This window comes from Schistocerca cancellata, chromosome 8, assembly GCF_023864275.1.
Source record: "Schistocerca cancellata isolate TAMUIC-IGC-003103 chromosome 8, iqSchCanc2.1, whole genome shotgun sequence".
Classification (NCBI taxonomy): domain Eukaryota; kingdom Metazoa; phylum Arthropoda; class Insecta; order Orthoptera; family Acrididae; genus Schistocerca; species Schistocerca cancellata.
In genome coordinates, this window is record NC_064633.1 from 62,231,913 (window position 1) to 62,253,149 (window position 21,237).

General features: G+C 41.6%; 1 protein-coding gene across 3 annotated transcripts in view; it reads left to right on the forward strand.

The window, feature by feature from the left end:
* LOC126094949 (myrosinase 1-like) overlaps positions 1–21,237 on the forward strand; it is a 180,430-nt gene that overhangs the window by 125,865 nt on the left and 33,328 nt on the right. For all 3 annotated transcript variants that reach the window (XM_049909602.1, XM_049909604.1, XM_049909603.1), the window contains 2 exons: positions 4,452–4,586; positions 18,234–18,340. In XM_049909602.1, coding sequence (XP_049765559.1) covers positions 4,452–4,586; positions 18,234–18,340 — 242 coding nt within the window. The remainder of the gene's footprint in view (positions 1–4,451; positions 4,587–18,233; positions 18,341–21,237) is intronic.

A 21,237-nucleotide genomic window follows, 5' to 3' on the forward strand; every position in this document is an offset into this window, starting at 1 on the left:
CGATACTTGACCTCTCCATTTGCAGCCCTTGTCTTCTTCCATCCATCCGCTGCAGAGTGACCACTTCCTGACCTTCCTCTCCATTCCTCAACATCGCTCCTTTGGACGCCTTCTTAAATGGACTCTCAACAGTGCTGACTGGCGTGCTTTCACGTCTGCTATCGTCCATGCTCCTAGCCTCATGGAGATATTAATGAGGAAGTCAAAAATACAATTATAGCCATTGTTTTGGCAGCTTATTTGGTGATCCTCTGTTCGTTGAGCCCCTCCCAACGAAAGACAGTACCTTGTTGTGCATCAGATATCGCAGAGGCCATTCGAGATTGTAGGTGGGCTCTCCTGCGCCATAAGCAGTACCCACTGATGGAACACCTCATTATGTTTAAACATCTCCACCCCAGATCAGCCACTTAATGAAACGATGGAAACAAGAATGCTGGGAATAGCACGTTTGCACCGTCAGACCATGTACTCAGATCATGTAACCCCCCTTCCCCCCCCCCCCCCCCCCCTCGCAGATTTGGGTAAATTTTAGATGTGGCTACGGATACCAGACACCTGTTGATGTATCTTCTATTACCTGCACTGATCCAGACGCCATCATTGAACATTTTGCTCTGCATTATGCTCGAGCTTCTGCATCTGAAAATTTTCACCTAGCCTTTCATGCCCTAGAACAGCAGGTAGAACAAAAGCAATTACTGTGTACTATACGCCACTTGGCGCCACATAATGCGTTATCGTCCCAGTGCTGAAACCTGGTAAAGACCTGCTAGAGATGGACAGCTTCCATCCCACTAATCTCACCAATGTTCTGTGTAAGTTGCTTGTACACATGGTGAGCCAGCGGCTGTGTTGGCCCCTTGAGACTCGGGGTCTTCTGACCCCATCCCAGGGTGGTTTCCACCAAAGCTGTTTCACTACCGAATATATGGTTTACCTGGAGTCCACCATGCAAACAACTTTTGCCCGACGTCAGCACCTTATAGCCGACTTATTCGACCTGCAAAAGGCTTATGACACCACATGGCGACAACACATACTTTCAACATTACATGAGTTGGGCCTCTAGGGTCCGTTCCCGATTTTTATCCAGAACATCAGGTTCGAGTTGATGCTTCCCACAGTAGCCTACATATACAAGAGAAGGGGTCCGGCAGGGCCCTGTACTGGATGTCCCTCACTTTATAGTAGTCATCAATGGACTAGTAGCAGCTGTGGGGTCCTCAGTATCACCCTCCTGGTATGCTGACGACTTTTGCCTCTTCTTTAATGGGGGCGTCTCTGAACGTCGGCCGCCATATGAAAGCGCAGCCATGTTTCCTCACCCATGGATTTCGGTTTCCAGCCGCCAAGACTCGAGTGATGCACTTCTATCGACGTCGTACTATTCGCCCATAACCTTAACTTTACGTCTACGACCAAGTACTCAATGTTGTGGAAACCTATCGCTTTTTAGGACTGGTCTTTGATGTTTGGTGGATTATCGCATAATCTTCGCCAGATTATGCGAAAGTGCTCGCTGCTCGCTGCACATTAATACACTTCACTCAGTAACACCAACTGGGTTGCACGTTACACTACCCTTCTGCAGTTTTACAAAGCCCATTTTGCCGGCCGGTGTGGCCAAGCGGTTAAAGGCGCTACAGTCTGGAACCGCGTGGCCGCTACGGTCGCAGGTTCGAATCCTGCCTCGGGCATGGATGTGTGTGATATCCTTAGGTTAGTTAGGTTTAAGTAGTTCTAAGTTCTAGGGGACTGATGACCTTAGAAGTTAAGTTCCATAGTGCTCAGCGCCATTTGAACCATTTGAACAAAGCCCATTTTCTTTATGGGAGTCTGGTTTACAGTATGGCATCGCCCTCAGCATTGTGGATATTGGATCAGATACAGCACTGTGGGATTTGACTTGCGACAGGAGTCTTTGAACAAGCCTTATGAACAGTTTACGCATGGAGGCTGGAGTCCCTCCATTGTGGATTAGGCGCCAACAACTGCTTGTCAGTTTTGATACCCATGTTTCCAGCTCCCATAATCATCTGACGTACCACCTACTATTTCCACATCTCTGAACTCCAGTTTTTTCCTCTTCTACCACTCCTCTAGGCCCACGCACTTACTTTCCCACTGTGCATCCCTTGGCCACAGCTTAGCTTTGACCTATCACGTGGTCCGAAAGACTCGGTCCATCCTGAGGTCCCACGTCACCAATTTTTGTCAATCCTTGGCACATCCCAGGGTTCAGAAGTAGTCTATACTGATGGCTCAATGGCTGCTGGTCATGTGGTCTTTGCTTATACCCATATGAGGCACACTGAACTGCACTCCTTCTCTGGATGCCTGTAGTGTTTCTACTGCCGAGTTGGTAGTCATCCCTCATGCTCTTGATAATATCCATTTCTGCACTGGTGAATCCTTAATCGTCGGTAGTAAGTTGCTGAGCAGTTTACAGTGACGACCAGTGTTACCGTCGCCATCCCTTGGTCATGGCTATTCAAGATTCCCTGCATGCCATTGGAGAATGTGGATGCTCAGTGACCTTCGTATGGACCCTAGACCACGTCGAGATCCTAGGAAATGAACTTTCTGATAGCCTGGACAAACTGGCTTCCAGTAAACTGACTCTTGAGCTCGGTATCTCGGAGACAGACTTCCTGTGGGTATTACAACGTCAAGTTTTAGGAACCTAGAATATGGAATAGTTCACTCTGACTTCAGCAAACGATCTGCAGGTGATAAAGGAGACTAAGAATTTAAGGTTTACTTGCTATGTCGGTGATGTTAGTCTTTCCTAGGCAGTTTCTAATTGGAGTACCTCTGGTAAGTGGCGGGGCTGGGGGATGTATGTCCCTTCATGGCAGTCTGCTTTTGGGGGCTCCTCCTTAGATGGGGCACCTTGCCTGCCTTTATTCCTCTGTCTCTCTTTCTTCTTTTCGTCCCTTATCTTGCCATCGTTGACCATTCGTAGACCCCAGTGTTTTGTTCCCATGGGTCTTTCACAGCAGGCTATGTCTAATCTACAGTCATGTATGTTCGAGGACAAAGGGACTGATAACCAAGTAGTTTGGTCTATCATCCAACCAACCAACCAACCCATTTGCATAATTCCATCTAGTGCTTAGTAATTTTTTTCTCTTAGACTGAATATAGATTCTTTCGGAAACTCGATGATGTCGCGATCTTGTAAAACTGCATGTTTTCTAACGGTGTGTTGTACTATTTTAGTTGTACTTTTTTACTGTAGTTTAACATTCCTAATGCTTGCGGCTGTGACTTATATAACTTTTATCTTAATATTACCTGCAAGCTAAACGGCAGATGTGGCAAGAACCCTCAATTGTTAAATGACTCAGTGAGAATGCTGAGTGTGGTGCGAAGTTGAGCATTGGATGCTGAAGGAGCACCAACACTGCAACTCACCTTAAGACCAACAAACATATAGTGGAACTTCAAGACCAAATATACACTACTGCTTATTGGTACATCTTGGTTGGATTTCACAAACTATTCCATGTTCTAATTCATCTATCCAAACAGAGATTTTAGTAATCACAGCTTTGTGGGCAGGTGAAAAAGAAGCAGACTCAAGTTAGAAACAGAAAAATTTCTGCCTTGTACGGGCTTCTGCAATTTGATAATGAAAATAAACTTATGAAGCAAAAAGACGCCACTAAAAAGTAGCAGTTAGGTACTTGTAAGTCTATACCATCTTCAATGATAAATATGTGAAATTTGTGTTGATATTTATATTCAAATTCTGTATGCAATACTGCTACTTACCTCTCGTCTGGTATGGTAGATGACGTGAAGTGAATTATTTTTGAACCTATATAGACTTTATTTCTATCATGTCCTGAGTTTATCTCATTTGTAATTAATTTTTCAGCTTTATTTTGAAAATGTCTATAATTTAGTGATAAACAATATAGGAATCTTACCCATGAACAAATATTTACAATGTGTGAGTGAATGCGTTTTCCAGGACAACAGTGAGACACCTGCTCTGTCGAGGTTTCTTAACTCACCACCTGTCATGTGAGCAGCTAGCATGTAAACTGACCTGTTAGTTACCACCAAAAGACAGAGTGGATATTCTTCGAGATCTTTACGCTGAAACAATGTGGGTCGTTAGTGGTGATCGAAACCGTTCTCTCGGCGCTTGTAGTTTCCGACGATAACCAGATACCAGGGGCTGCTTCCGCAAATTCGAACATAATGCTTAAGTAATGAATGGGTGCGACGAACCTACTTCAGTTTCAGGGGTGTAGCCTCCCTGCAACTCTTATTCCTGACGGTGTCCAGATAAACAATAAGCATTCCCTCTACGTTAGCACGATGTAACCGCCAACATTTCGGCTTGAGGACTCTCTTACAGTTTCTCGCTGACGGTTTCTAATGCGCAGGTTTAAAACTTGGCCTCAGTCCCGAAGTTCACTTGTTTTGCTTTTCAGAACTACCCCACGGGATTCCGCAACCTTCTGAACTGGATAGCGGCCGAGTACCCTGGCTACCAGGTCGTGGTCACGGAGAACGGCCTCCGGACCGGCGCAGGGATCAACGACACGGACCGCATCGAGTACTACGTGGTGAGTACAGTGAGGAGACGGGCTCTCAGCTGCCCTTACAAAAATCACAAATGTGTGTTGAAAGAATGACTGCTTAGCGCTTAACAAAGGAAGAAACAAAAAACGAGAAATGTCTTACCTCTTCCAAATCGATTCCCATTTCTCCTTCTACACAGTTAATCTCCCTTGTAGAGGCTCTCAATGTACACTTTTCGCCAATGCACTCTCTCCTCTACATTTAAGAGTGAATTTCCTTTTCCACTCCTAATGTGCTCGAACTTGCTTTTGAGAGAAATGACTTTTCCTTATGTTGAAGCTGTCCTTCGGACATTTTTCTTGGAGTCATTTTGTTTTAGGTTTCTTCCACTGGCCTTCACAGGGGTATCCAGTCTCTTCAACTGAGCTGCCTGTTCTGGTATCCATTATCGCAGACCTACAACCTTAGAGACATTCAAACGCACATCATCATTCCTCAGTGCTTCAGTCCCCTACTTTTTTATAAAGTGATTTTTCCTGAAGATTCTCCTAAGCTTTAGCCTACTGACCATCATTACTTAATTGTTGTGTGGTTTGCTTTTACAATCCAATATCTGGTTTCGGAATCTCTGTCTCACCACAATGTAATCCAGTTGGCATCTTCCCGTGTCTCCGGGTCTTCTGCAACTATACCTCCTTCTCATGTGAGTCTCCGACAATTTATTTACCGTTATTACCTGTCATTTATTGCAGAACGGAAGAAGTTATTATTCTCTCTAATTCCTGATACCGAGCCCATATTCTCCTGTCAATTGTCTTTTACTTGTTCCACTACTATAGCGCTCGTATCCTCAATAACTGTTAGATTTTCATTTCTCTTTACATATTGAGTTAACCGTGAACTGTCTGCGTAAAATCTTTGTCTTCTGCTTGTGGAGTCGTTGGCATTCGTTTGTTCGTTATTCTGATGAGGACAATCCAGTCACTGAACTGTTCACAGTAACTTACTCGTTGTTCTACTTTTCTATCCATAACGAGCTACTCCCATTATTCTATTTTCTGCTGCTCTTGATCTTACCCTATATTAATCTGATCAGGAATTCTTGTCTTCTTTCCATCTGACTTGACTGACGTCTACTATATCCACATTGGGCCCTTCCATTTTCCTTTTCACATTTTATAGCTTCGATAGCAAACTCAGATGTCCGAAAATTTCTCGCTCCGTCTCCTTTTTGTTTTCATCCATCCTCTCGTAGCCCCCTCCAGGATATCCGAAATGCAAATTCATTTGGAGTATTTTGCCAATGGAGAGATCACCATGACAGTTTTTCGGGTACATGCCACATTTCCTATGGATGCACGTTATGTGTGTCTAATGATACATTTTACCATTTCAAAGCTTCATCGCGAGAAGTATCGCATAGCACCCATTTCTGGTTTATTGCCATATACAGGAGGCTGAAATATAGTCGCAGTTACAACAGAATATTTCGCAACGAAACTGTGTAAAAAGATATTTTATACAGCACTGAAACTATGAACCAATTTTTACTTTATGTACATGTTTATGTAAATTTGTATTATCGTGTACGAAAAACAAGGCACTGTGATGAGGATTGTCGTTTACGAACTCAAAAACCGAAGGAGCTAGCGCTCAAACAACTACAGTAAAAATAAACATAGCTCCGTAGAGAAAAATAGTTTTATTTTAATAACATGATATCGTCTTCTCCTGAATGTCCTAGACACACTGGAAGCGCCCCTATGGCATCATAGCAACTGAGTTTCCCTTGCGCCACGACGAAAATTTTTGGCGAAAACTGGGAGAAAGGCAACTGTTGCGAAATCTCTTTGTTCTAGATCTACATCGACATGGATGTTCTGCAAATCACCTTAACAATAATTCTTTATTATTTCAATCTCGAGCAGCCTGCGGAATAAACGAACACCTGTATCTTTCCGTGTGAGCTCAGTAAAAATTTTATTTTTTTAGGATGATCGTTTTCCCTATGAAGGTGCGCGTCAACAAAATATTTTCGCATTCGGAGGAGAAATTTGGTGATTGAAATTTCGTGAGAAGGTTCTGCGGCAACGAAAAACGCCTTTGTTTTAATGACGTCCACCCCAAATCCTGTACCATGTCCGTGACACTCTCTTCCCTATTTCGGGATAACACAAAACGTGCTGCGCTTCTTTGAAATTTCTCGATGTATCCCGGTAATCGTATCTGGTAAGGATCCCAGACTGCGCAGCAGTACTCCAAAAGAGGACGCACAAGCGTAGTGTAGACAGCCTCTTCAGTAGATCTGTTGCATTTTCTAAATGTTCAGCTTGGTAACTGTCTCGCACGGAAATGTAGTTGGCGTGCGTCTCAACTTTATATTCTCTTATTCCTCAGAGTTTAACAGCTTTCTTTCAAGAATAAACTGCTGGTAAAAGAAACTTCGTTCACTTCTACATTTAGAAGGTGCTGAAAATTGGTTATTGCTGATGGAGATTAGTAGTAACTCAGTCCTAGTCAACTAGTATATCAGGTACTTGATTCGAAATACATTATTAGTTGTTAGTGTAGTGAAGGAGGAAACTTCATGGTTTCGAAACATGCAGCGGTCACTAATTCTTATTCACAGCTTCTCTTGAGCTTTCATTTTAGTTCTTGAAAGACTTCTTTAGGTGGATGCCTTTTTGCACGTTCAACTTTCCACATTAATATTAGCTGCAGCTATCTGTTTACTAAAATTACTGATCCTCAATTCGAACAAATGCCAGACCATGAAATCCACATAGTATTATTAAAATATGTATCACTTATTTATATAGTTTATGTAACACGTTAATGGGATTCACTCCCACGGTCCAGTTAGACAACTATCTTGATAATGTGACATACATATTAATATAGAGGTCTTGCTATAAACAAATAATTGTTACGTTCAGTAAGCTTTTTGAGCGACTGAGAAACTGCTCATGGCATTTTCTTGTCCTTTCCTAACCTCTGAAGAAGACTTCTTTGAGATCAAATGTTACCTTTAATTGTAAAGCAGTCCTCGAGTAATTGTACGGAAAGTCATGAATGTGTCTCTGCAAACTTTTGCATAAGTTGAAATATTATCGGCAACCACTCAAACTCTATAGTAAACAAGATATTTTGTGTTCAAAACGAAATAACGGATTCTGTGCATATGCAATCATTATTCTTACTAGTTTGCTCTTGGTATATTGTTTGGCAAGTCATTCATTGCATTACATCCTCAATCGTGAGACATGGAAAGTAAGACTCTTGTAGGTTATTTTACCTCCATTCTGTGAAAAAATCTAAGAAACTTAGCCGAGGTTGGTCTACGGGAAGCATCAAAGCATTTTGCATCTAAAATCAAAGATACAGGACATCAGTTCGCCTTACATCACTAACAGTAACAATTAAGAAGCGAAAACTGGAAAATGTAATGGTAAAATGAAAATTAAAAAAATGAAACTCTTCCTTGCTTGTTTAAGGACTCTATGCCAGAATTTGCGTTAATCGATTTGGATAAACTACAGAAAGCTTAAATCTTAATGACAGGATGGGCGCTTACCTTCGCAACTCATAACCATATCAAAGTGACAGAAAGAGCAGGTAACACGTCGCTTCACAAAAGCACCGATATTACTGTACGGACGAGGTTAAATATTCGGATTTGGTGTCGCTAACTTTCACACGGGACTAGCCCCATATGAATTGACGGAGGCTTTTCTTCTGTGAAATGTTTCGAACGTTGACTGTTTTTCTGGACCCTTTCTTGATTTGCAACTGCTGAAACCTTATTTTAGCCGCATGTGATTGATAAAATTAGTTGATTATGCCAGTGACAATGAGGCTGCGTCAAACTAGCAAAAGTAAAGAACTATAGAGTTTTACTGAAACCTTCAATTATGCTTCAGTTATTTAAAATGTTTTCCTGAGTCAGATACCAAAACTTTGGAAAGGCGTTATGAACCAGTAGAGGTTTGCTGATATTGCATATGATGGTAGGCTAATGTGGTAGTGAAATGTACAGACTGTTTCCATGTATCGTCTGGAATTTTCCTCTGCCTGCTTCTTTGCCGTTGACACATTTATTATAACCATATTTTTTACGTAATACTACTTTATGTTATGCGAGAAGCCAACAAGAACATACCGAAACTGCTTTAATCAATCCACAAACTGATTACGAAGAATTTCGCTACACTGCACGCAATGAGATTTACAGATGTCATTTTTATGTACTTTATACACAAATAAAAGTTTTTGTGCATTCATCTTATTCTTGTGGATCAGAATTGTTCACAATATTCGTTTAATTATAGGCTTTCAATTATGCAAGGTTCATATTCTTTTGTGAAAAGGTCGAAACCTGAAAACTGCAGTAGTTCTGGCGACGATTTGCGTTATAATAACAAATAAAAACAATTAAAGGAAAGAATGAAGGAAATTTGATTGGTAATTGTCCTTTTGCTTGCAATGAAAAGAGAATATTAGTACAATGCATTATTATGAGATGTTCTGCGTGTACGAAATTGTGCTATTGTTCATTCCCGTACCTTGCGTCGTTTCTTTTTCTGTGTCCATCACTATATATACTTTAATTATGTTTCTCATCTTCTGAAACTTCTTCTGTTAATTTTACGAAAATGACCGTGGACTTCTTTTCATCCATTTCAACTGTAGATGCAGGCAGCCGACTACAGGGAACACCAGTGCCTCTCTAGATGATATAAAATTCGAAGAAATTCTTCTTAACCTGCTTCTATTTCACTTTAATACAAATGCTTAATACTGTTATTAAGTCTTCTCTTATTCAGAAACACACAAGATACAAAACACTCCTACCCGTCATACTCCGATCAGTACAGCTTAACAAAACTTCTGCAAACGCGAGAGTGAAACAAAATCAAGAACAAAAAAGTGAATGATGTTTTAGGGTCATTTGTTATCGCTGTTTCATTTTTTAATAAATTTTAACTTTACCATATCCGGGGGGGGGGGGGGGGGGGAATCTCTCACCATGTACCTGCAAAGACTGCTTTAAATTTGTGTGAAGAACTATCAACATAATAAAAGTTCTGTTTGACTCTAAAATTACGATGTATTCGATAGCTCCTTTGAGTATTTTATTAGACCCAATTCATCACAGAAGCTGAAGTCAAACTCGGAGAAATGAAGAGATTGGCAAAAATCGTGAGTGATATATATGAAGATGCTTATATGCTACCGTTTAGAAACTTCCTGAAATGTCCTTACCTCAGTTCATTAGAACATACAGATATGATATGAACAATGTATTAATTAATTATTTGTATTTTGTTGCTACCAGTCTCATCTAATGACTTCAGTTAGTTTCATACCCCATGGATAATTTACGCGATAAATCGTAATGAAGTCGGACGAGTCATTTTACATTCACATCGCAAATTAATTTGTAAATATGGCTGAATATTTATAAGCATCATTTAATTTTAATATAAAGATATGAGTCAGTAATTCCTACCCACCACCTTTCTCACATTACAACGATAGAAATTCTTTTAATGAATAGGTGTTGTTAAGCAGGAACTTTTCAGTTTGTTTTCAAATTTTTCTTTGCTGTCTGTCAGACATTTTTTAACGTTGGGTAAGTTACAAAAACTTTTATTTGCAGCATTGTGCACCTCTTTTTGTACTGAAGACAACCGTAATACGGAGTAATGAATGTAATTTTTCCTTCTGCTATTGTAATTATGTACATACGTCGTTATTCCTTTTGAACTACAGCTGACGAATTTCAACAAATTTCATGAAGGAAAAAATATAATGTGAGCAGTACTCAGAATGGCCAACTCCTTAAAACAGACATCTTTAAGATGATCATGGGTGAGCACCACATATTATTCTTACAGCACATTTTTAAGCAGTGAAAGCCAGGGCATTATTGCATATGACATTATTGAATGAAAATATGAAAAATATGTCAATCTCACTGATTTATCTTTCTACAAGATTTTCAATGATTATAAGTGCAAATGTGGCTGAACTAAGTTGTTTATGAGTCCCAAGATGTGGTTTTTCCGATTTAAATTTTCATCAAGAGAGACACCTAAAGATTCTAAAGTTTCCAGACCATTTCTTGTTTCCTCACCATGTGTTGCGTTCATCATCGGTTTAGTACCTCCAGAAGTGCAGAACCAAATACGTTGGGTCTTTTAAAATTGATGGTGAGACGATTCGCAGAAAACCAGTCAATGATACTTTTAAGAAAACTGTTTGCCATTCCTTCTGTTTCTGTATGTATGCTCAGATCGAGTACAATACAAGAGTCATCTCAAAAAAAAAAAAAAAAAAAGAAAGAAAAAAAAACTAATCGTGCTTTCTGACTGTTAGACACAAGATCGTTTAAATATATGAGGAAAAATAATGGACCAAAGACTGAGCCTTTGGGAAACCAACACGTGATTTCTCCCGTGTTAGAGTAATGTCCGTGCAGTGCACTGGAAGAATTAATAAGTACAACTTTCTGCATTCTCTCCGTTAGATACAATGGTTGACTATACCATCAGTCACAGAAGATTCAATTTATCTAGAGAATTATGCGATTCCCACAGTAAAATGCCTTGGATAGGTAGCAGAAAATACCAGATGGCGTTGTTTCATTATTTAATCTTTGTAAAATTTGGTGAGTGAATATACAAATGGCATTCCCAGTAGAGAAACTCTTCTGAAATCTGAACTATGATCTGCTGAGGATGTTACTGTTGCTCAGGTGAGGTCCTGCTCTGAATGCATCACCTTCTCAAAAGTTTTGGAAAGTGATGTCAGCAGTGAAACAGATCTGCACTTATTACTGTCTCTCCTGTCACCTTTCTTATGGCGTGGTCTGACAACGGCATATTTCAATCTCTCTGGAAAAATGCCCCTAATTAGTGATGAACTACGTAATTCAGATAAGACAGGGCTTATTACTTTGAAATCTTTAGTATTCTTTAGGAAACATGATCAAAACCAGTCGAGTTATTATTTTTGAGAGAACAACATTCTTAATTTCAGGAGAAGTTGCTGATACATTCATAGATCTGTATTTTATGAGAGTTGCTTTTTTAACATACTGCTGTGATTTTTCGCTTTAACTATTTTTCCCTATACACTCCTGGAAATGGAAAAAAGAACACATTGACACCGGTGTGTCACACCCACCATACTTGCTCCGGACACTGCGAGAGGGCTTTACAAGCAATGATCACACGCACGGCACAGCGGACACACCAGGAACCGCGGTGTTGGCCGTCGAATGGCGCTAGCTGCGCACCATTTGTGCACCGCCGCCGTCAGTGTCAGCCAGTTTGCCGTGGCATACGGAGCTCCATCGCAGTCTTTAACACTGGTAGCATGCCGCGACAGCGTGGACGTGAACCGTATGTGCAGTTGACGGACTTTGAGCGAGGGCGTATAGTGGGCATGCGGGAGGCCGGGTGGACGTACCGCCGAATTGTTCAACACGTGGGGAGTGAGGTCTCCACAGTACATTGATGTTGTCGCCAGTGGTCGGCGGAAGGTGCACGTGCCCGTCGACCTGGGACCTGACCGCAGCGACGCACGGATGCACGCCAAGACCGTAGGATCCTACGCAGTGCCGTAGGGGACCGCACCGCCACTTCCCAGCAAATTAGGGACACTGTTGCTCCTGGGGTATCGGCGAGGACCATTCGCAACCGTCTCCATGAAGCTGGGCTACGGTCCCGCACACCGTTAGGCCGTCTTCCGCTCACGCCCCAACATCGTGCAGCCCGCCTCCAGTGGTGTCGCGACAGGCGTGAATGGAGGGACGAATGGAGACGTGTCGTCTTCAGCGATGAGAGTCGCTTCTGCCTTGGTGCCAATGATGGTCGTATGCGTGTTTGGCGCCGTGCAGGTGAGCGCCACAATCAGGACTGCATACGACCGAGGCACACAGGGCCAACACCCGGCATCATGGTGTGGGGAGCGATCTCCTACACTGGCCGTACACCACTGGTGATCGTCGAGGGGACACTGAATAGTGCACGGTACATCCAAACCGTCATCGAACCCATCGTTCTATCATTCCTAGACTGGCAAGGGAAGTTGCTGTTCCAACAGGACAATGCACTTCCGCATGTATCCCGTGCCACCCAACGTGCTCTAGAAGGTGTAAGTCAACTACCCTGGCCAGCAAGATCTCCGGATCTGTCCCCCATTGAGCATGTTTGGGACTGGATGAAGCGTCATCTCACGCGGTCTGCACGTCCAGCACGAACGCTGGTCCTACTGAGGCGCCAGGTGGAAATGGCATGGCAAGCCGTTCCACAGGACTACATCCAGCATCTCTACGATCGTCTCCATGGGAGAATAGCAGCCTGCATTGCTGCTAAAGGTGGATATACACTGTACTAGTGCCGACATTGTGCATGCTCTGTTGCCTGTCTATGTGCCTGTGGTTCTGTCAGTGTGATCATGTGATGTATCTGACCCCAGGAATGTGTCAATAAAGTTTCCCCTTCCTGGGACAATGAATTCACGGCGTTCTTATTTCAATTTCCAGGAGTGTAATTTCTACTCTATTTAAGAAATGATTATTAAATAGGTTTGTTACCTGTGGCTCATCACTTGTAGCTCAGTTGTAATGTGGTCCTGTTCTGCGAGTGGCGGTTTTGTGTATCATCAACATGGACAAATGCAATGAATATGGATGATATGATACTCTATGGTATTCTGCGGTTTGAATTCACTATGTTATTTAGCAGTTGCATTGATTTGATGTTGTAAATGATACTGACAATATTATACACATGTATAATTCATTATTCATACTACAACTTCTCCCGGATAATTATTTTGTTCAAATTGCACAAAAATTCCACCTAACGTAGTGTAATAATGTTGACTGTACGTTGTGTTCATATCACTAAAATTACAGATATACATCAGATCTTTTATAATTTTTGTCTTCGATGGATTTATTTATTCTTAGCAAATTGATCATGAAAGGGAACCACAACGCACACAACACTGGCATATGCTACCAGAAATATTTTTCTCCGTGATTCGTGCGTAGTTTAATTTTGGTCTCATACATCAGCAATGAAATCTTGTTCAACAATAAATACCATCAGCAGCGTTGTTGGAAAATGCAGTCTGATTCGATTAATTTTTTCTTTTATAAATAGAGTTCAGTACCACCGGTGCACATTTATTTCTTACACATCGGAATACTGTTTGCAGGTTCAAGTAATTTAAATTTGCCGCTGAGACAAAAGTTACGATGGCGGCCAACAAAAAATAGAGGATTTCCTTTTTAATTAAGATTTTCCTTTGTTCAATAAATAATTAATCATTTAAATTGGTCCCACCAAAATAATTATTAATACTGTTTTGCAAATTAGTTTAACACAAACCCTTGATATTTCGACCAGAAGTGCAGACGAAGTTGCTATATATTCGCAACTAACAATGGCTGCGCTTCTTGCAGCTATGATAAAACAATTAAGACAAAATTATAATTAAAAGAGGAAATGATTTTTTAATAATTAATCATAAATAGTTTTAACGCATTTGACTTTATTTGTTTTCTACCATCAAATGAACATAAAAGTACAATAATTTTACGTTAAATGTTTTTCATTCAACGGACCTCGAATCGATTCGCGTCTTGCGTTGGCGACGTACATCAGTAGAAGACGACAAAAGGGTACAAAAGAAAAGAAAAGAATGACATAGATCAACAAAGAATGTGAGACAAATATTGTCTCTGATTTACATAATTATCATCTCTTTAAAAATAATTAGATAACTGAATGAATATTACTGAGTTACGCAATTTTCCACACGATCATATTCCACTCTTAATAAAAATATATATATAGTGGATGTTATATGCGGCTGGTAGTCCTGCCTCTCGTTTCGCTACATTCCACAGAGTGTGAAGTCTGTTGTCGGAATTACTGATTTCTTATGTTATACACATGCTCCTTAATTTTTTAATACTTATCTTAGCAATTTTGAGTAGTTTTTTTAGTGTGCAACTACTACACGATATCTACTTGTTCTGACCAATGGATACGTTTTTCTATTCCTTAGACCACGTACTTTAATCATTTTAGTGATCCATGGTTTTTTAAAGCCTCTTTAATGTCCTTGCTGATTCACTTTTGAGGAAAGATGAAATAATGATATGCACTTTTTATGGAATGGATTAAATTTTACATTAGCATTTGGTTCATTATAATTTTTTATCCAGTTCACCTCACGTAAACTATTCTTAGAAACATTTGTCTTCGAGTCATTAATTATTCTGATTTCCAGTGATCAGTATAAATGCTTTAAGGAATTATCTTATCTCTCCTAACTAACAGTGCATGACGATCAGAGAGAGTATTTGTTACTGGGTAAACATTTACTTTCTGGCTTTGAATGTCATCAAAGAAAACATTAGCAGTTACGGTCCTTCTGTCTTTCTTTATCCATGTTAGAAAATTAATTACTAAGATCAAGTTTCAGGATCGAAATATCTCTTTCAGATCTTTTTCTTATCAGAATCCTTTAGAAAATTTACACTGAAGTCACCACAGACTATTAATTGCTTGCTGCTATCTGAGTGACAGCATAGTAGTGAATTCAAATTTCATAAACAGTTCAAAATTTTCCAGTGTGGATCTATGTATAGCTACAATTCAAAATGAACTATTTTACAGTGTGAATCCACGAGCATACACGCTACAAAATCTACTTGTCTCAATGTTTTTGAACTTGTGTTCTATCTTAATATGTGTAAAAACTCCTCTTTTGCCATGTTGGCTTTGCATGAGTAAGCTGCTCGAGTGTAATTTTTTATATGTACATTATCCAACCCTGTGGTTACAAGGTCTTCAAATAGGCATAGAGCTCTCAAAAGTTTTGAAACAAACAAGACGCCCTTCTAACTTATTACTGTCCTCAAATACTCGAACGAAGTAAGCTAACGTTACGTTTCTGTGCATTATTAAGCATTTTGTGGGGCTGTTCCGTTATTTTGACTTCTTTCAAAACAGGGTGCCTGAACCCTGTGTCTAAACTCACAAAGGTACCTCTGCGACACAAGTAACCTCAGAGGTTTCGCTTTGTGTGATGGTGGTCCCTGTATATTATCTGCAAGAAGCACAGCTAACCTATCTTCCCCTCTCCTGTTTAGGTGTAGGCCATGTCTAGAACACACACATCTCCCAATTGCAGCAACAGGCAGTTTACTCATAAGAGATTCGTTTTCAGTCAGCAGCAGCGTACTCAATTCATTGTTCACACACCTCACAACAGTGTTAGCCCAGGGTTGCTATTTGTTATGTAGGTCCTCCAAATAACTCACATTTCATTGACATTTTAACTTCTGTTTCATCCAGGTCACCTCTAATGCTGTAATTTCTGTCCTTAGCTATGTTATTTCCCAACTCATCTACTACAGTAACTTCATCGTCTCTGCCAACATCTTTTCACAAGTTCCCTATGTCCTCTGTCGCCAGGCTAAGGCTAGCACTTGTTACGCGGTTCCTAATTTGTACTGCACCATCGGGCATACTCCACACCAATGTTTCCTAATCTCTTCTGCTGCCGACCTACACTTATTTTCTTTGCTAGAAGTCTGCTGCACCCTAATGTGACCTACAGCTGGATGAGGCTAAACCCCTTCTACCTCAGGCACCAAGTGATTGAAAAGTTGTTCTCCTTTCGCTCATTGATTGTTTTCCTTATCCAGTTACCACCATCTGTTTCCCATTTCAGCCCATCTAGTTCAAATTTCGGATGTTTAATTCATCCTGAATGGCACCAGTCATTTCCTCCTGTTCAGCGAATCTCTTCTTTTTCTTACATAGGTTATAGTTGCATGGGAGAGTCTTGCTGAGTTCCCCATTCAGTTCACCACAGTCTCTTAAGAGAATTTATATTTAGTGTAACATATTGAAGTACGTTTCAAGGGCGTTTTGCCCATGTGTACAGAAATGTGTTGATTAAAGAGAAGATGTCTTAATCTGAACTAACGTAAACTATTTTTTTGTTTACTTTTGCTCAAATGTTCAAATGTGTGTGAAATCCTATGGGACTTAACTGCTAAGGTCATCAGTCCCTAAGCTTACACACTACTTGACCTAAATTATCCTAAGAACAAACACACACCCCCATGCCCGAGGGAGGACTCGAACCTCCGCCGGGACCAGCCGCACAGTCCACGACTGCAGCGCCCAAGACCGCTCGGCTAATCCCGCGCGGCAGTTTACTTTTCTGCTGCTGGAGTAGCTATTGGGATATTTGCAGGGAGGAGGGGCAGTGGATGGCCAGAAATAGATGTCCATTGATGTCTTCTGATGGTGTGGAGCTGTGCCTCGTTGTTTCTTGCAATTGACACAACAGCTTGTGTGAGATGCACATAGTTTTGCATCAATTGCTATTATGTGATACGCGTGCGAAACACTGTTATTGTATCAGTTCTTCACTTGCGATTTTGGGGTCCCAGAGCTCCATTCGCCTCATCGAAACACTCGTGAAACTGCTGTATATCATTGCATCATTTCACTGCTGCATCATTTCACTCTGGCACAGGATAGGCCGTATTTATCTGTACACAATGTTTCTACATAGACTTAAACAATTTACACTAGTACAATATGGCGGCCTGACAGTTTGACAGTCATTTGTTTCGCATTGTCACAACTTAAATCCGTTGCATTAGAATCGACTTAAGGCTGATGAAGAATTCTGAGGCTTTGTATTCACTTAACTCATTAAGAATATCTTTTTTCTTGTATTACGAAAGAACATTTCCATTTCTTCCATGACACATATTATTTCACTTTCTTCAGATTTTGCGTAAAATTTCCAGCTTGTCTGCGGTTTTCAAAGGTTCGTCCGTGTCTTTAATGTGTGTTGCTACTGCTGATTTGTTACATTTCTTCAGTATGCAGCAGTCTATATGCTCCTTAAATCGATTTCTGAAGTTTCTTCCAGTCTGGCGTATATGGTATTTGTTGCGTTGGCTACAGGTAATGGTTTAAAAGCCACATACGTCACGATACGTAGCTAATGATTTTGTACTGTGTATAAGCTTCCTAGTTAGACTCTTAGTGGTTGTTAAGCTCATTTTTACACATGTGTTTCTGAATTATCAACCTAATTCATCAGACATTATATCAAGATTTGGCATTTTTACATATTTAATTGATGGTGTCCCGTCAATTGCAAGTTTAGTTTGCTGGTTTTTGTTGTGTTTACTTTTTGTATTTTGTGGCATTGTGTGATGAGTATAGCATCATATCCATTGTTTATGGCTGTGCATTTTACTATTTCTATTTCCTGTGGCGATTCTGTATACTGAAATAGAAATTTCCAGGCTCTGTATAGTACTGATCTATACACACTTATCTTGAGGGAGATGGAATGAGCGCAATATGTTTACTGATGTTTCATAAATTTTGGTAATATCATTTTTTTAATAGAAAAGTAAGAAAATCCGGTTATTAGTATAGGTTTCATTTCTGAGACAAAGCTCACCGAATTTCAGCAAATATGTTTTCTCGGGGAGGGTAATTTCCTCAAAATTACATTGAGTAAATCAGGAAAATGGAGTTAAATTTTGGTCAAAAGATGGACATTATAATATGTTCCTACACAGTGTACAAAGTTTCGGATTATGTACAAGATTAATTACTCTCTTTCAGTCTTATCTTGATGCTGTCCTACAAGCTGTTAACACTGATGGAGTCCCAGTGATTGGATACGTCGCCTGGAGCCTCATGGACAATCTGGAATGGACTGGCGGATTCTCGTGAGTAATAACCACTGTCTAGAATATTTGTTACAATTCTTGGTCGTGCTTCAGCTTTCATCATATAGGCCCTTGATGATATTTCTCTAACAAAACGTGCCAGCATCATGAATGAAAGCTGCACGAAGCTACAACTGCTTGAAAAGTCGGCAGTAGCGGAGCATTGTTTAAACGAGGGTCACGGCGTGAAATCAGGTGAGACCCTAATAGTTGCCGGTGGTGCGTCCGGTTTACAAGCAGTGAATTGGAATTAGGTTGGGAGACAACTTGATTATTAGAGAGAAGTACTTCCTGTTAGCAGGACATGAAACCTTATATTGTGCTGCATTAAATCGCAACGTTCTTTGGTGCGATGCTCCACTATGGGCAGCACCACAGTCCCATTTTTTGGGCCAGCACCTGTGGTGGACGGCGCATGCGCCGTGTACGGTACAGGTGTCTGTATAGGACGAAGATTTCCAGCGTTAGCATCATTGTTCAGCGGGGCACTGGAACAATAGCCTCTCTCCTGAAGAAGGTGGACAAACTGATCGCTGAAATATCTAGTCATCTTGGTTTTAGCATCTATCAGCAAACTCGAGGTGAATACCATCATTAAAGAAAGTTGCTTGTGTGTGAAGTCTGTTTATGGACTAAAAATTTTTGTACCTAAGCGAATCAAAGTAATGACAACATACACGTAAGGATAAAAGATGTAACAAAAAATCCTAGTCAAAGATTTTTCTAACATGACGTGAGAAAATAAATATCTAAATTTACTATACAGACGTCTTGTCTTCTATTGATGCTAAACTGGTTTTACAGTTTACTTCCTTGAGGACTGATTAATTGTTTCTTAAATGGCATGCCGGCCGGTGTGGCTGAGCGGTTGTAGGCTCTTCTGCCTGGAACCGCGCGACGGCTACGGTCGCAGGTTCGAATCCTGCCTCGGGCATGGATGTGTGTGATGTCCTTAGGTTAGTTAGGTTTAAGTAGTTCTAAGTTCTAGGGGACTGATGACCTGAGATGTTAAGTCCCATAGTACTCAGAGCCATAAATGGTGTTGTGTTGGCAGAAGAGCCAACACCGTGTTACTAGTGGAGGCCGAAATGCACGCGTTTTAGCTCACGCAGGCTGGCGTGAGGAGGGTAGAACTATACTGACGTGAGGTCTGGAACATGACAAGGAATGAGAATTCAGAAAGCGGACTTAATTAGTTTGATACTTAACTTTAATCCATTAATGATGAACGTCGCTCTTGACGGTACATGATTCACAATATTATCTGTTCAGAATACACCCATAGTAATTGAATATGGCGCCTTGCTAGGTCGTAGCAAATGACGTAGCTGAAGGCTATGCTAAACTGTCGTCTTTGCAAATGAGAGCGTATGTAAACAGTGAACCATCGCTAGCAAAGTCGGCTGTAAAAGTCGGGCGAGTGCTAGGGAGTCTCTCCGGACTAGACCTGCCGTGTGGCGGCGCTCGGTCTGCAATCACTGATAGTGGCGACGCGCGGGTCGGACGTATACTAACGGACCGCGGCCGATTTAAAGGCTACCACCTAGCAAGTGTGGTGTCTGGCGGTTACACCAGAAATGGCATGTTCAGCTCGTGCCCAGAGAGTCAGCAACAACACATATACTGATAAGCCAGAGCCTTGTGACCGCCGACGTACTATCGGTATAAAGCCGTCCAAACGATAGTAGTGTCAAAGGGAGAGTTAGACACGTGCACACTGCATGTAGTATCAATGAGAGCGCTGCCCTTATGCAGAACGGGAAAGGCGCGCCATCTGTCTGAATTTGACCGAGGGCAGAGTGGGATTGCCCAGAGGTTCGGCACGACCACTTCGGAAACTGCACGAGTTGTCGGGTGTTGGAGGAGTTCTGTGGTGAGTTTCTTCAAGGTAAAACCGCGTCCAGACGCCGTGGGGTTGGGCGTCCACCCCCCATTAGAGATGACAGACGTCTTAGGCTGGGCAGACAGGTAAAAACAGGGCAGGCAGCAAACTACGGCGCAACTAACACCAGACTTTAACGAGGGGCAGAATAAAAGTGTATCTGAACACACGGCGCACCGAACACTTTTAAAGATGGGCCTCCGCAGCCGACGACCCAATCACGTGCCAATGTTAACACCACGACATCGCGACACCGAAAGTACGACTCAGGTGGGCACGTGACCATAGATACTGGACGTTGGAGCATTGGGAGAGCGTTCCTTCGTCTGGTAAATTTACCTTCTTCATCACGCCGATGGCAGGTCGCGAATCCGTCGCCTTCCAGGGGAACAGCTACTTGACACATGTACTGCGGGACGGAGACAAGCTGTCGGCGATTCCATTATGCTCTGGGGGAGATTCGCGTGTGCATCCATGGGTCCAGTGGCACCGTGATGACCGAGCAGTATCGCACTCCGGTTGCAGCCCAGGCACACTTCTTCATGACGATCATGTTTCCCGACGTTGGCGTTATTCTGTATCTGTGTCTGAGGAACACAGTGGCGAGTTCCAGATGATGTGCTGGGCCCCCAGCTCGCCAGATCGGAACCTGATCGAAGAAATCTGGGTTGTGACTGAACATGGCGTCAGAGGTCATCGCCCTCCTCCCCGGAATTAGGTGGCTTGTGTGAGCAGATGTGGTGCCAAATGGCTCCATCGACCCAGCAACGCCTCATCGCTTCCATGCGACGACGCGTCGCGGCTGTTACCCACCGGCTATTGTGTAGGTCGTCATAACGTTCTGGCTGGTAAGTGTACATTTCATAAGCGTTACATTCAGTACCAGCGACGCATGTTTGCGGTTAGCAGTTCATGACTTTTAAATGTACCGGGTGATCGAAAAGTCAGTATAAACTTGAAAACTGAGTAAATCACGGAATAATGTAGATAGAGAGGTACAAATTGACACACATGC